This window comes from Habropoda laboriosa, unplaced genomic scaffold, assembly GCF_001263275.1.
Source record: "Habropoda laboriosa isolate 0110345459 unplaced genomic scaffold, ASM126327v1 scaffold87, whole genome shotgun sequence".
In the NCBI taxonomy this organism is placed as follows: domain Eukaryota; kingdom Metazoa; phylum Arthropoda; class Insecta; order Hymenoptera; family Apidae; genus Habropoda; species Habropoda laboriosa.
The window spans coordinates 1,349-14,983 of NW_017100209.1; the positions used below are offsets into that span (position 1 = coordinate 1,349).

General features: G+C 35.9%; 1 protein-coding gene across 2 annotated transcripts; it reads right to left on the bottom strand.

Moving 5' to 3' along the window:
- Window positions 1-3,423: 3,423 nt before the first annotated feature.
- On the bottom strand, window positions 3,424-12,651 carry LOC108570695 (putative phospholipase B-like lamina ancestor). 2 transcript variants are annotated; one of them, XM_017932591.1, is made up of 8 exons: window positions 12,497-12,651; window positions 8,003-8,030; window positions 7,678-7,939; window positions 5,945-6,094; window positions 5,438-5,684; window positions 5,071-5,318; window positions 4,601-4,841; window positions 3,424-4,173 (listed from the first exon to the last, which is right to left on the bottom strand). In XM_017932591.1, the coding sequence occupies exons 3-8, from the start codon at window positions 7,785-7,787 to the stop codon at window positions 3,523-3,525; spliced, it is 1,647 nt and encodes a 548-aa protein (XP_017788080.1). In that variant the 5' UTR covers window positions 7,788-7,939; window positions 8,003-8,030; window positions 12,497-12,651; the 3' UTR covers window positions 3,424-3,522. The 2 variants fall into 2 exon arrangements, with proteins under 2 accessions (XP_017788080.1, XP_017788079.1); XM_017932590.1 differs by lacking the exon at window positions 8,003-8,030.
- Window positions 12,652-13,635: the final 984 nt, after the last annotated feature.

The window sequence follows — 13,635 nt, forward strand, 5'->3', positions numbered from 1 at the left end:
GAAAAGAAGTAAATGATGCCCTTACTGTAATTTGTAAAATCTAACTACTAAATTTGTTTCAATTTGAGTTTGTTGCAGGTGACAGAGAAGCATACGAGCGATTCATCGTAATTCTTTAGATTTTTAGGATAGGCAGGGTACAATATAGATTTCTATTTAGGGAGGTTGTTTTCTAAACGAACGTGGAATTTTAATTAGCCACGTTATTTTCCACATACAGTTGAATTCTTGATTAAACAGGCAGTTTTTAAGTTAAGTTAAATTTTGAGTGAGGCAGGTCATTTTCCACATACAGTTAAATTCTTGATTAAACAGGCAGTTTTTAAGTTAAGTTACATCTTTAGCAAGGCAGGGCATTTTCCACATACAGTTAAATTCTTAATTAAACAGGCAGTCTTAAAGTTAAGTTAAATCTTCAGCGTGGCAGGGCATTTTCCACATTAAGTTAAATTCTTGATTAAACAGGCAGTTTTTAAGTTAAGTTACATCTTTAGCGAGGCAGGGCATTTTCCACATTAAGTTAAATTCTTGATTAAACAGGCAGTTTTTAAGTTAAGTTACATCTTTAGCGAGGCAGGGCATTTTCAACATTAAATTACATTCTTACTTAGGTAAGCGATCCTTAATTTAAGTTAAATCTTTAGACAGGTAGGCGAATCTTAATTTAAGTTAAATCATTAGACAGGTAGGCGAATCTTAATTTAAGTTAAATCATTAGACAGGTAGGCGAATCTTAATTTAAGTTAAATCATTAGACAGGTAGGCGAATCTTAATTTAAGTTAAATCATTAGACAGGTAGGCGATTCTTAATTTAAGTTAAATTTTTAGACAGGTAGGCGAATCTTAATTTAAGTTAAATCATTAGACAGGTAGGCGATTCTTAATTTAAGTTAAATTTTTAGACAGGTAGGCGAATCTTAATTTAAGTTAACTCATTAGACAGGTAGGCGATTTTTAAGTTAAGTAAGAATTCTAATTAAGCAGGATAATATTTAAGACTTTAGCATTTAAGTAGGCAAGTTGTTAACGAAAATCAGTGTTCGAGTTACATGGTTTTTAAGACGGTGGCTCTTAGCTTGTAAGCATTGTAATTCTTTTCCTTTCGTTAGTTTCCTGTAAACAATTTTGAACAGAAACGCTTGATTTTTTCCCAAGATCAGTCCCTTAAGTTGACGTGTTTCTCTGTGGGACGTATTTGTTCGTATTTTCTTCTTTTGTGTTTCGAATATTTCACGAGTCAGATTCTTACTTTACATATTCTTGTGTAGTGATAAGAATACAGAGTAATGGTATATGTGTAAATTAATATCTCGTATAGAATTAAGGCTTTCATCAGTCCTAGTTTGTCAGGTTTAAGTTAACTCCTAGTTTAAGTGAAGTGTGAATGAACTTATACTATAAGCTAGGCGTAAGATAAGTTAAGCTAAACTTAAAGTACTTTAAGTTTAAAATAGGATACTTTAAAAACGTTTTTTTTTTGTATTTTTTTTCTTTTTCTTCTCGTCGACTTTTTTTTTTTAATTAAAATTCTTTCAGTCTCCTGCTATTGTCCGTCTGCATAACGATCGAAAATTCGAAAGTATTGCAGATGTACAATCAGTAGGAGGCGTTGCGTTGCATTAACGAGTAGAAAATAAATAGTAGGCGCGTAAAAGGAGGGTGGATGGGACCGTGTGGTTAGGGCGGGCCTCCATTGGCAGCAACCTCCACGTGGTGAGGCCTGGGCAATCGATATTATTTGATATATAATTGCGATTGTATAGCAAATAATTCGAGCAAATTGGCTGCCATATTAAAAGATCGTAGTTTAGTCGAATAAGTATCGATACTTAACGTTAGATTCACATTGTACTTAAGGTGAATTATAGTAAATGTAGTAATAGGTGAACAGGTCGTCGATAGTTCTATCCACGTAATTTAATACACGTATGTATCTTTATATGCAAATTTAATAAAGGAGGATTTTTTTACATGTGTCGATTTTATCATCTTTGATGGTTGGATTGTATATTATTCCTAAATTCACTGCTTTATATCGTAGAGGGCATAACCTAACCTCTGACTTCTTAGACGTTGGGTATTACAAAACCGTATCGTTCCCGACGTGCCGTACTAAAATTGTTAATAACTAATTATTGAAAGGGTTTAGTGCGTTAATATCTGCATGAGAAAGTTGCTGAAGTTCTATACTTTATTCTCCAATTCTAAAAGTTCACTAAATCATCGTAATTATTGAGTTATTAATGAAATTGACGGCAGTGCGTTACGCTTGAATACGACGAGTGTAGTATTTACGCAAATAATGTTTAATATCTCGCAAATTACGACGAATATGTTAATGAAAATGAAACGAGAAGCTAGCTGAAGGATTAGTCTTTCGAACGTGTGTATAAAAGTGCATAAATTATTTGTTCAAGCTACGAAATTAATGAAAAACCAGAAGGGCGTGCGGTGAAGCTGCCGACATTCCGCACCATGATTGTTAATAACTAATTATCGAAAGGATCCTAGTGTATTGAAAACTATATGTGAAAGTAGCTGAGGGTCCATACTTCATTCTTCAATCGTAAAAGTTCACAAAATCATGCAAATTAATGAGTTATTAATGAGTTTTCACCGACCGACGCGATTTAGGGCCTCGAAGACAGAGCATGGCGGCCGACGGACCAATAGGAAGCGTTCTCTCTCTGTCCTTCTCGCACACTATTGCTTTCCTTGTTTAATACCTCTGGTTATATTCTGTGTTCCTAGTAAAAAATCTTAGTTAGCGTCGCCAAACACGAGATGTCGTTAGTTTCGATTTTCAAATTTTCTATCCTTGTCTATACCTGTATCTTTCCTTGTCTCTCTCATTACTCGGGTGCTACCCTTGTTTCCCCCTGTTTCTTTCCTTGTCTAACTCGTTTCTCTTGTGATATCCTCGTCCTTTCATTGTCTTACTGATTTCGATATTGCTAAATACCTCGATGGTACATCACGATCTTCCACAAAAATGAATTACATATAAATCAGCCAAATAATTCTACATTATTCACTCAAATTCCCTACTAATTTTTGTATAATAGCAGACGAGTTTCTATACCCCGTCTGTGGTATAACGATCTCTAAATGCCATATGAAAATTGTTTTCGCGTAAACAAACAAAGTATATCAGTTCTGCGTAAATCATCGTAAATTTTAATTTTCAGTTTTCTTTAAATTTTAATTTTTTTAAATTTACGATCTTTTCAACTGACATTTTGTGACATTAGGATAAGGATATCAAGAGAGTGCGAGTAAAGTACAAAAAACTGTTACGTTTTTATTTTATTTCATAAAATTTCACCATAGGTGGCTAACATATGAGCCAGCTATAAAAAGTGTATATACCGTAATAATAATAATAAAAGTTTTTTCTAAATGTAAAGGTTAAAATTCGACTGCTAGGAATTGACAGGAAATCGTCTTCGTCTTTTCTTTAAAAGCCTTAAAAAAGTTTAAAAAAGATATATTAGTTTTAAGTAAAATGTTAATATCGTTAATTAGGTCCAAACCCATCTTGGTGTAACACTTTTGAAATGAAAAGTGTTTGGGTGTCCTATGTGCGAAATATTGGGAAAACTATCAGACCATGTGAACGGTGTTCGCGACTGCGACGTGGATGGTCCAGAAATGACTTCGAGGCTCTCGAAACCATCTACGTCGATCGCTAAAACCTTCGTGTCTATAACACCATACGGTACAGGAACATCATCGAGATCTCCGCGATACGTCAATTCCTGCAACGAATCTGTATTGAAATTTTGTGTGTCGGCAGTGCAATCTTCCTGGCTGCATCCACGCATCATGTCTTGAAACTGTTCGAACGTGGTGATATTCTCTTGTGTACGTGTTAAACGAGTTTTCCATACGTCTACGTCCCTCTTGGCTGGCTGCACAATGTCGTTGATGTTCTGAAAGTTTGATATACCAACGTAGGATACGAAACCGGTTCTCTTGAACTTCTCCGTGTAATTCATCGCAACGGATATGCTAGGTAATTGTTCCACTAACAATATCGAAGTGGAACGCGGCTCTAAGATGATCCATTGCAGAGCAGAAGCGCCACCATTCTGACGGGACATGGTGTTAAACCAAGACTGACTGTTTGTTGCTAAACGATTCGCTGCCATTAATCTTACAGTTAGCATCACCTGTAATATTGTTATCGTTTTAGTATATGTATGTCTTTTTGGTAGATCTATGTACAGTTGCGATCCATTAATTTCTGGCCACTTTTAGAACAGAGTAGCTTTTTCGAAATTGAACCAAATGACTTGAAATTTTCAGCGTGTTTGTAATTGACATAGATCTACAAAACGTATGTTTGAAATTTTCAACAACAAGCTCTGATAAAAATGTTGTAAACAGTGACCTGTGCAATTTCCATCGCGACTCCCACAAATTGCAATTCTTTCAAAATTTTCGGTACACGTCATCTAGTAAACTAATTCTTCTAACTTCTAAAACAAAACTCGAGTCATTTGGTTCAATTTGAAAAAAAGTTACACTGTTCTAAAAGTGGCCGGAAATTAATGACCGCAACTGTACATGTACATCAATGTAACAATTGATTCGTACATGATCTTTTGGGTATAAAAAGCTCCATTCACTTCGATTCGTCGCTAGTAGAGGTGTTCCGGTAACAACAAGTTGATTATAGTCCCCAGACATAAAATAGAATTCATCTCGAGACGACAGTGCTCCGGGATAAGAGGACATCACGATCGATCGACTGGGAGTTGGAGCGGCGATTTTTGTCACTGGCAATACATGGTAGTTGAACGTGTATTTTTTTAAAAGTCTCAACATTTGAGTATATCTGTAAAATAAAAAGGAAAAATATTCTTTATAATTTGTCTGTATTAATTCTTACGAATTGACAAAGTGTTCAGTATCCTCGGTGTTAGGGTGCATTGATTAGACAATTATACCCACGTTTATTATGGTTATCCTTGCCGCTTAGAAATGCAGAGCTTATGTCAGTTTGCACTGGAATTTGTTGCAAGAAATTGAATAATATTAGAAATAAATAAGTATATTTTACTTACGACGCAGCGGTATTATGACCAATTGCAATTAAGGGTTCCGAATTCTCTCTTGGAAGCGATTTGAGATAGATCATGGAGCTCATTACTGGAGCGGATATATTAAATACTTCTTGAAAACCAGACAAGTCAGAAGCCAAAGCGAGCCAGAGGAAATCTTCTGATTCCAATGACACCGATACACGGCTTCTACGTACAGCAAATTTCCAACCAGCTTCCAAGCCATCTAATTGAGCGTAAAATAATCGTACCTGAGGAAAAGATTACCTTTAATTACTTTTTACATTTATTATATTCGATTAGCTTTTTTTTTTTTTTCGTAATTAGCGAAACGATGATTTATCATTAGGTTCATAATATGATTATGCACCATATGCCAGAAGGGATCAGTAGATTCCATCAATTCAGCACGTTCACGAACTACAGCAGTGTTGTCTCGAAGATATCGCGTTAACTTTCGGCACTCGGCAGGTTTCTCTTCGCATTCTGGCCTTATAGTGTTGTACCAATGATGATGAATCAATTGCCAAGTAAGGCTGCCTTCCAACAGTCCGGCAGCGTAAGCTTGTACGGTGTCCGGGTATTTTGACGATGTTTCTATTTCGATATAAGACCATCTGCAAAATTTATTTATTCGTTAAATAATTCCTACCTTTCGATAGAAAAATACGTATAATTATGTATAACATAGAAATACTGCTATATAAATTTTTAAGACAACGAGAAGAGGGCAACGTTTCGTTAAAAAAACAAATTGTTAATTTTTCTATTTACGAATTTTCTCGGGTTTATTTACGATGTTAACTTGATAAACTAATCTTATCTAACAAGCGACAGTAATGAACTTAACGTAACTGGTGCGACAGCATTGACCTACCCGTGCTCGAAAATTCCAGTTTTGTAATAGGCTCGAGCTGCATGCAATGGTACGGCTGTTAGATCATTGCCTTGGCCCCAAAAGTCAATGCGGTATCCTCCTTTGCGGTTCCATGATACCGTGGCTGAATAAGTTCCATCTTGTTCGACACTGGTCAACACATAGTTCGTACAATTAGGAGAACAATTACTTTTATGCATTTGTGGGTATTGATAGTATAAAATGTTGGACTTGCAATCATTCGTAAGTTAATTGGTTAGATGTTTACTCGAGTGTTGAAAAGTTCTGAGTCAACAATCGCTTTATTCTAAAATAGTGATTTGTTTTCCAAACTCTATTTTCTAATTTCCGTACTTCAGACTAGATATTTCTTATTTCGACTAAATTTGTTAGCAAATTCTTTAAATTATTAAAATGATATTCCTTTTTTGAAGGTTAACCCCTTGTCGTATAACGAGTCAGACTCGTACCACAAATTTTGATCAAGAGTTGATAAAAACAGTTATATCAATAGGAAGAATTAATTTTGATTCTAATTTTTCGTTTAATTTATAAAACTGAAGATTGCCAAATTTAAATATAGTATTACATAAAACAGTAAATAGTTGACGCTTAGATGCATAGTCAGGAAAATAAATCATACGTCAAGGGGTTAAAGGATTCTTTAAGAATGTCCAATTTTTGGCGCGAATTGCAGAACTGCGCAGCTAACTTCAGACCGTTCGCCGGTCAAATTGTTCCGATTGTTTACACGGACAACAGGCGATAATGACTAATGCAAACAGCAATGACAGCTATGTCTGGAGGAGAAACAAGTCTCATTATCTACTCGACGAAATTATGTCTGGCCGTTTGTGCACGTGGTGAACAAGATAAGCTGCGTGTCGAGTGCACGGAGGCATTCACACCTCTGAAACATACCGACCGAGCCGCAACAGCGTGAAGCGTGAATTCGAGAAGCCAGACGTCGCGTTACTCGATCCTTCGTAGCGACCGCGCACGCATCGAGCTCGTTATACCGCTGAAACGCTAATGCTTCTGATTTCTTCTTGCTGCACGCGTTGTACACGTGTCAACGGCGGCAAAAGTTACATATACGCGCGTTTCGCGAGAAGCGTGAACACACTTGTTTCTCGATACGAGATTTACGGAACACACACGCTGGACATCGAAATCGTATTGTAGAAAACGACTTGTTGCATGCTTCTCGTCGAACGTTTCGGACCGTGTTTACTTAATCGTCGATCACTAACCTTTAAGTAATTTTTAATTGCTTATTTTTAAATGCTTAACAATGAAGCAATGAAAATAGAAAAATAGAGATTTTAATAATGATAAATCTATTATAGTTTAAAGAGAAGGTTAGTATTTAAGGGTTAACACTAGTTTGGTATAACTACGTAATTCATTAATAAATTTCAATACTGTAAAGTTTCTTAAACTGGCTGAAATTTTATATTCTTTATAATTTACTTTCTTTTAGATTTGCATACAGGGTGTCTCTGTAATCTATATGAGAAAATAACGTTTAATATCGATTTATTCGAAAGTGGAGCTTCATACGAGAAAATGTTACTGTACATTTTTGACTTATTTTGTGATGTAGATTCATCTCTTTTCGAGTTGTACTAATAATTTCAGAAAGATAATACATAGTAGAAAGGATATATTTATGATAAAAATATTTACTTGTCTTTTTTTTATTCCTACTATATACGAATGAATGAACTTACTGTCCAAATTCACCGAGAATTATGGCTCCAATTCCCAGCAAAGCTACGGCGACGAGGATGTAAGTGGAGATGCGTGTCTGCAGCCAGGAGGCTCCTACTACCTTCAGCATGGCTCATCGGTGAGCTATACACCTTGGTTACAAGAAGAGAAGAAAGCTGAAAAGCACGAATTTCGCGTTCTCAACCCATCGATTACAGAAGCTTGATCTTCAGCCTCGTCAGGCGCTTTAATAGCTGCCGATACGCGCTTGTCCCGTGGTCACTGGAACAATCAGATAAATCATTTCCATTTTAATCAAATCACACTGTTCAACTTAGAACTCACGAGTTTTTTCTTGTGAGTCATTGGAACTCTACCTAGAACAGAATTATTTGTACAATAAGTTCAATTGACATTCTAATTGATGCAACATTTCAAAATTAATTTATTCTTCAGAAATAATAAGGGCAACATTTTTTTTACAGGCGTCAAATGAAAATTTTCATAGGACAATAAGACAATTAGAACAATCTTCACGACATTATCATTCGTTGCAAGTTCTTTAAACTTACATGCAAACCGACAATTTTGTTCCTTTGCAATATCATGAGGAAAAATGATATTTGAATTATATCATAGAACACGCACGTTCACATTTGTTATTCGACGCTTCTAGTTCAGTTACAGTACAACCTTCTTCGTGTAGATATTGTTACAAAACGGTCGCGATTCATGTTGGGTGAATTGTTTTAAAGAAATCAAGGACGGCGTCAATTGTGTATGCATCGATGAAAAATCAAGTCCGCTCGTGTAATAACCGGATAGTGTTTATCTTTTATAGCCTCACGTTTCGTCGTTTATTCGCTCCTTAATGCGGCTTGTTCTCAATCGACGACGTCTATCGTCTGCTGGCATAAAACAGGAACGAGACAAGGGTTAAGGCCGAATTCTCTTCGAGCACCGGTATCTGGCACTCGGTGATTACACGCGTGTATAAATCGGTAAACCTATAAACCGTAATGTTACTATTAATATCGAAAGGTACTTTAAGGAAAATTTCGACAAAGTACGAAACTTGTGTAACTTTCGTTGAATTGCAACGTTTCAAGTTTCTAAGATAAACTGTCTATTATTTCTGCTGTAATATTACACAGGTAATATCGGAATATTTTAATAAATATAACATTGGTGCATTGAGGAGATCTTCTTTTATTAAAAAATTCTTTTTTTAATGGTAATTGTTATATTACAGATACCTTTGTAACGACAAAGTATATTAAGTTGGTCTGGCTGTTGTCGTGATTGTCTCGATTTTCGACGTGCATTGTTCTTATATGGGGAATTTTTTAAACGAAAGATGACTATAAGAGATAATATTAGAAACATGCGAATGGTGGGCGAAGGTTAAGGCCAAATCTAATTTGCAACTTTTACTGTCGATATTTATAATTAGATACGTTTAGTCCCTTTAATTATCGTTTAACCACGTATATCTATACTAAGTTGCGCAGTTAGAAAACACTTATTTGTAAGTGTTAATGAGCAAACGTGTTATTAAGCATAATGCTAAGGTAACTAGGCATTGCATCATGGCATTCTAGCAAAATGCAAATGTTGCATATCTATACGTTAAATATTATGTGTAAAAATAGTGCTGACTTTCATTAAAAGGTAACTTCAAAACAGGTAAATTTTGCATGAAGAAATGATTTAATTACCTAAATTTAGAGGCTTGACCAAATATTCCTCTCAGACAATTATTTCTGCAGAAGATAAAATTGCACAAACTCGTAGCAAGAGATAGCAAAATTGCCGGAAGTGCTGGCCTGCATGAGGTCGTGTACATGCAATTGCAAAACTTCACATCTATTGTTTGAATAGTGTTTCTTAAAAAAGCAATGAAAAATAATAGTTTCTCTGTTCAGTTTCTCTTCCGGTTATTTAATTTCTTATTGATATTGATGGATTTTTAATTTTCATTCAGATTATCGATTCGAATTTCACTCGGCGAAGATTGGCACGGACATTTAGAAGAGAATCCACTAGGAACTGAGCCAATGCAAGCTTTTTCATTATCGTCAGAGGTGAACTTGCATCCAACACGTATATGTACCTATGTCGAAAAGTTTCTCCCCTTTAGCGGGGAATGATGCACTACATCCGCCATTGACGTGTGTAACGTGTTACACGAAAGCGTAAATACTTCCACCAGCGATGTTTAAAATGTCTCAAACGACGACAGATTGATTTAACGCTTTGACGAGACGGTCTCTCTCGCTTGAAACGCAATTTCTTCAATATTGTTTTGTTATACCTAGTGTGGCTCTAGAATCTGAATCGTAGCAGCGTTAGCTAAAAATCATTTCCAACGAACCGAGTTTATTCGGAATTTTTAAAAAATAACAAATTGGGCACTGATTAATTTTTGAAAGTTTAAAGGAAGCTGGGAACGTTCCAAAAATAATAATTATTTCGAATAAATAAGTTTCCTCTTCGAATGATTATTAAGAATGCTCAACGCTCGGCCATAGTGTATTTGTTTTTAGAGAGAAAAGGGAAATTCTAAACTGTGATTATTTCAAATTACTCAGTGGCTATCATTTGAATTATATCACATCACGTTTTTAATCGTTTAATACAGTATTGTAAACAAGATTTATATAAGCTTCTCTGAACATATCTTCGTATTTATTTGAAATTCTGAAATTTCGTGAAAATTAGTGCTAATCGTATTCTCGAAGGAAACGATATTGCGAAAAAAATGCTAATTAAAATACTAATCTCTGTCTTGGTAGAGAAGCTAAAATAGAGCGAGTATAATCTGTCTGGCGACAATCTAAAAATAATTCCTTACGAACTTGTAGTATCGCGAGCCATGTTAAAACGAATACACAATATATTTCATTCATTGTAACATAACTTCTCGCTAATAGTGAATGAAAGTTCGAAAGTAACACCGTGAAGAATCACACCGACGATACAGAAATAACAATAAATTCATTTCCACGCTTCCTACATCTATTGCTTCGAGAGGAATGTCTCGACCGTGAGTCACACAAGTGTGTTGTATCGTAATCGAATCGCAAGTATAGTAAGTACTGTATGCTCTTGTAGAACCGGAAAGCAGTAAGTTCTTTTCCATGGAACGGGGCGTGTCGTTCGAAGCAGAGTAGAAAAAAAAAGGAGAAAAAAAATCTATTCCAAATGCATAAAATTTCGAGTAAATAGTATAATCTATGGATAGAGTGTTCTATATGACAGTCTTTTCCGTTCATTAAGGATACATATTTCAGAATGAATACGCGTGCGCTATACATCATGCTTAACAATCCAATTAGCAAGTATAAATGCTGATACGTTTATAAATTTAAATTTAATCGGTCTAGTAACGCCGCTTGCGAACGATAGATATAAATTGACACGCTGGAAAACGCAAGAATCACCTTTTTATCTCGTGTCGTTTATAATTGTGCGAAATTATGACGTTCCTTCTGGAAGGTGGAAAAATTCAGAAAAGAACGATGTCAAGCTAAGTGCGGCGATAATTGTATCGTTAAACAATCTTCACAAATTTCACGACTAACGATAGTTCAAACATTTCTTGGTACTTTTCTGTTGAAAAAATTCATAAATGTATTTTAAGGCTAATTGCGAGTCATTGTTTGCTGAAGAGTTTCAGTAAATCGTTGACTTCATTTTTTTTTTTCTCTTTCTTAGGAGAGAATTAAACTAAGCGGAAATGCACCACGTGGACGTAGTTCGTTCGAAGTGAATCAATATGTATATATAGAGTCTACGATTCTTTCGACCTCCTTATCATTCGCCAATTATCAATCTGACTCACTACAGTACACTCTTATATTGGATATTAAGTTGCAGCTATTAAACGACCTGAATAAACATATGCAATATTGATTCTTTCAAAGCAAACATTGTAATTATTTTCTTTTTGCCACCCTATGTATCATCGTTGAATATTATCATCGAAAATATTTTTGGAGTAGACTGTGTTTTAATAACGGCGAAGAAAGCGACGGTTTGAAAAGTTGAACAATTGCACGCAATTATGCACTTTACATTTCGAGGAGTTTACAATGCGTAAAACAACGATAACAGAAACTTTTGCAGTATACTGATTCGTGACAGTATTCATACATCCCACTCGAAAAGTTACGAACAGAAAGTAAAACTTGTCACGTACATAAAATTGGAAAATAAAGTACAACAGAAAGTACGTTATCGAATAATCCTAATAATTATCAAGAACCCTTTGATCTTATCTTATCTACAGATTTCTCAGACTTGGTCAATTTTTAAGGCACCCGGTATTATAATATAATATAGTATTTAGCAATATTATTACTAAACGATCGAATAACAAAAAGCTGACAATGAATTTTCTCGAAATATACGAATAACGTACAAGCGAAGCACGTGTTTCTAGATTAGTCGAAGGAAAACGGAGTCGAATTCTTATTTCCAAGAACGTGCAATGTAAACTGATAATTGACCACGCATGGCATGAAAACGCGGTAAACGAGCTTACAACCACGTGAACAGACTCGCGACAGCATCTGTGCGTCTCACTTGGAAAGAAAATCGAAACGCGAAGAGAAATGAAACTAATATTCCACATAGAAAAATACCGTGTGAAAGAGGTGTAATTATCGAATATACGAATACTTCCATTAATCACGAACAGTATACATAACCGTTCGGTATATCGTCTCCGAATATTTCGATGCGGCGTGTGCGCGTGGGTTTATACTAGCTCGCTCGCTCACCCGTACACGTCTCTTTTTCCTCGTGAAAATGTATCGTTGGTCTCGTTTCACTCACCGTGGGCAATGGAGAGTCTCAATTGAAGCGCGTCGTACACGGGTAGAAAATCAGTCATTCGTACGGAGATTACATTCCTTTGGCGTGCTTTTCTGCCGCGACTTCACGACGTGGACCAGTTGCTCCGACACTGAAGTCCAAGCGTGAACACTCGCTGTTTCTCGACTGGCGCAGCCTGTCGCCAGAATTTCGAGTAGTCCACGTTCCCTTTCCACCTTACTTGCGCCAACCGGCGTCGACGGCCTTAGCTGTGTCGTCACCACTGCTGGGTCATGTCATCCCGGTGCCCTGCACACGCGCCGATACGCGTACGTTATCAAGACACACCGCTTGTTCAACTACCTCGCTGGTTCGCGCCTTTGAAACTTTGCCGCTACTCCTAAAAGTGATATAGGAATAGCACTGAATTTTTGCAATTCATTTGATGGAAGTATCGTTTACTCGTTTTACAGGGAAAATTATGAATAACACAGTATTTTTTATTATACGTAGCAGTTTTATTTTGTCCTTGTTATACATAGTTTTTGTAAAAAAGAAAGACGATGAAAATATTTTGTTTGATAAATGAAAGGTGAACGAGATTGTTTGAATTTGTTTGATTGTTTGAATCGAACGCTTGACAAAGCTTTTAGTTTTATGAACGCATCTTAGAGTGCACTATTTCTATACAGTACTGTGAGCGCTTGCGGTTGACTAATGCACAGATCTTTAGAAAGACACTCGTTGATACTTAATGAGTTTTAATTGGATCTAATTGAAAATTTTAACCGCTCAGCTGGTTGTAACTGACCGAATAAAGCATAGATGCACTCTTGTTAATTGTATTAGGAAAGGTGCTAATCTGTTGCAATTGATTCGGTTCGAATTGAAAACGTTTCGACGTTCTGCTATCAGGTGAACAGTAATTCATTACAAACGAACTGTTGAATAAAAAAGATTAATAGCTACAGGCAGCAGATACTCGTACAATGGGTTTTGCATACACACGCGTATCAAGATCGACACTTTCCGGTGACGTAAACCTCTTGTGTATCGCAATTGTTATACAGTTATTATATCCAACTCATGGCTTACCATTTTTTTCCTTTTTTTTCTTATCTAAATCATTTCGTGCTCGACATTTGAGTTGCTTGTAAGTT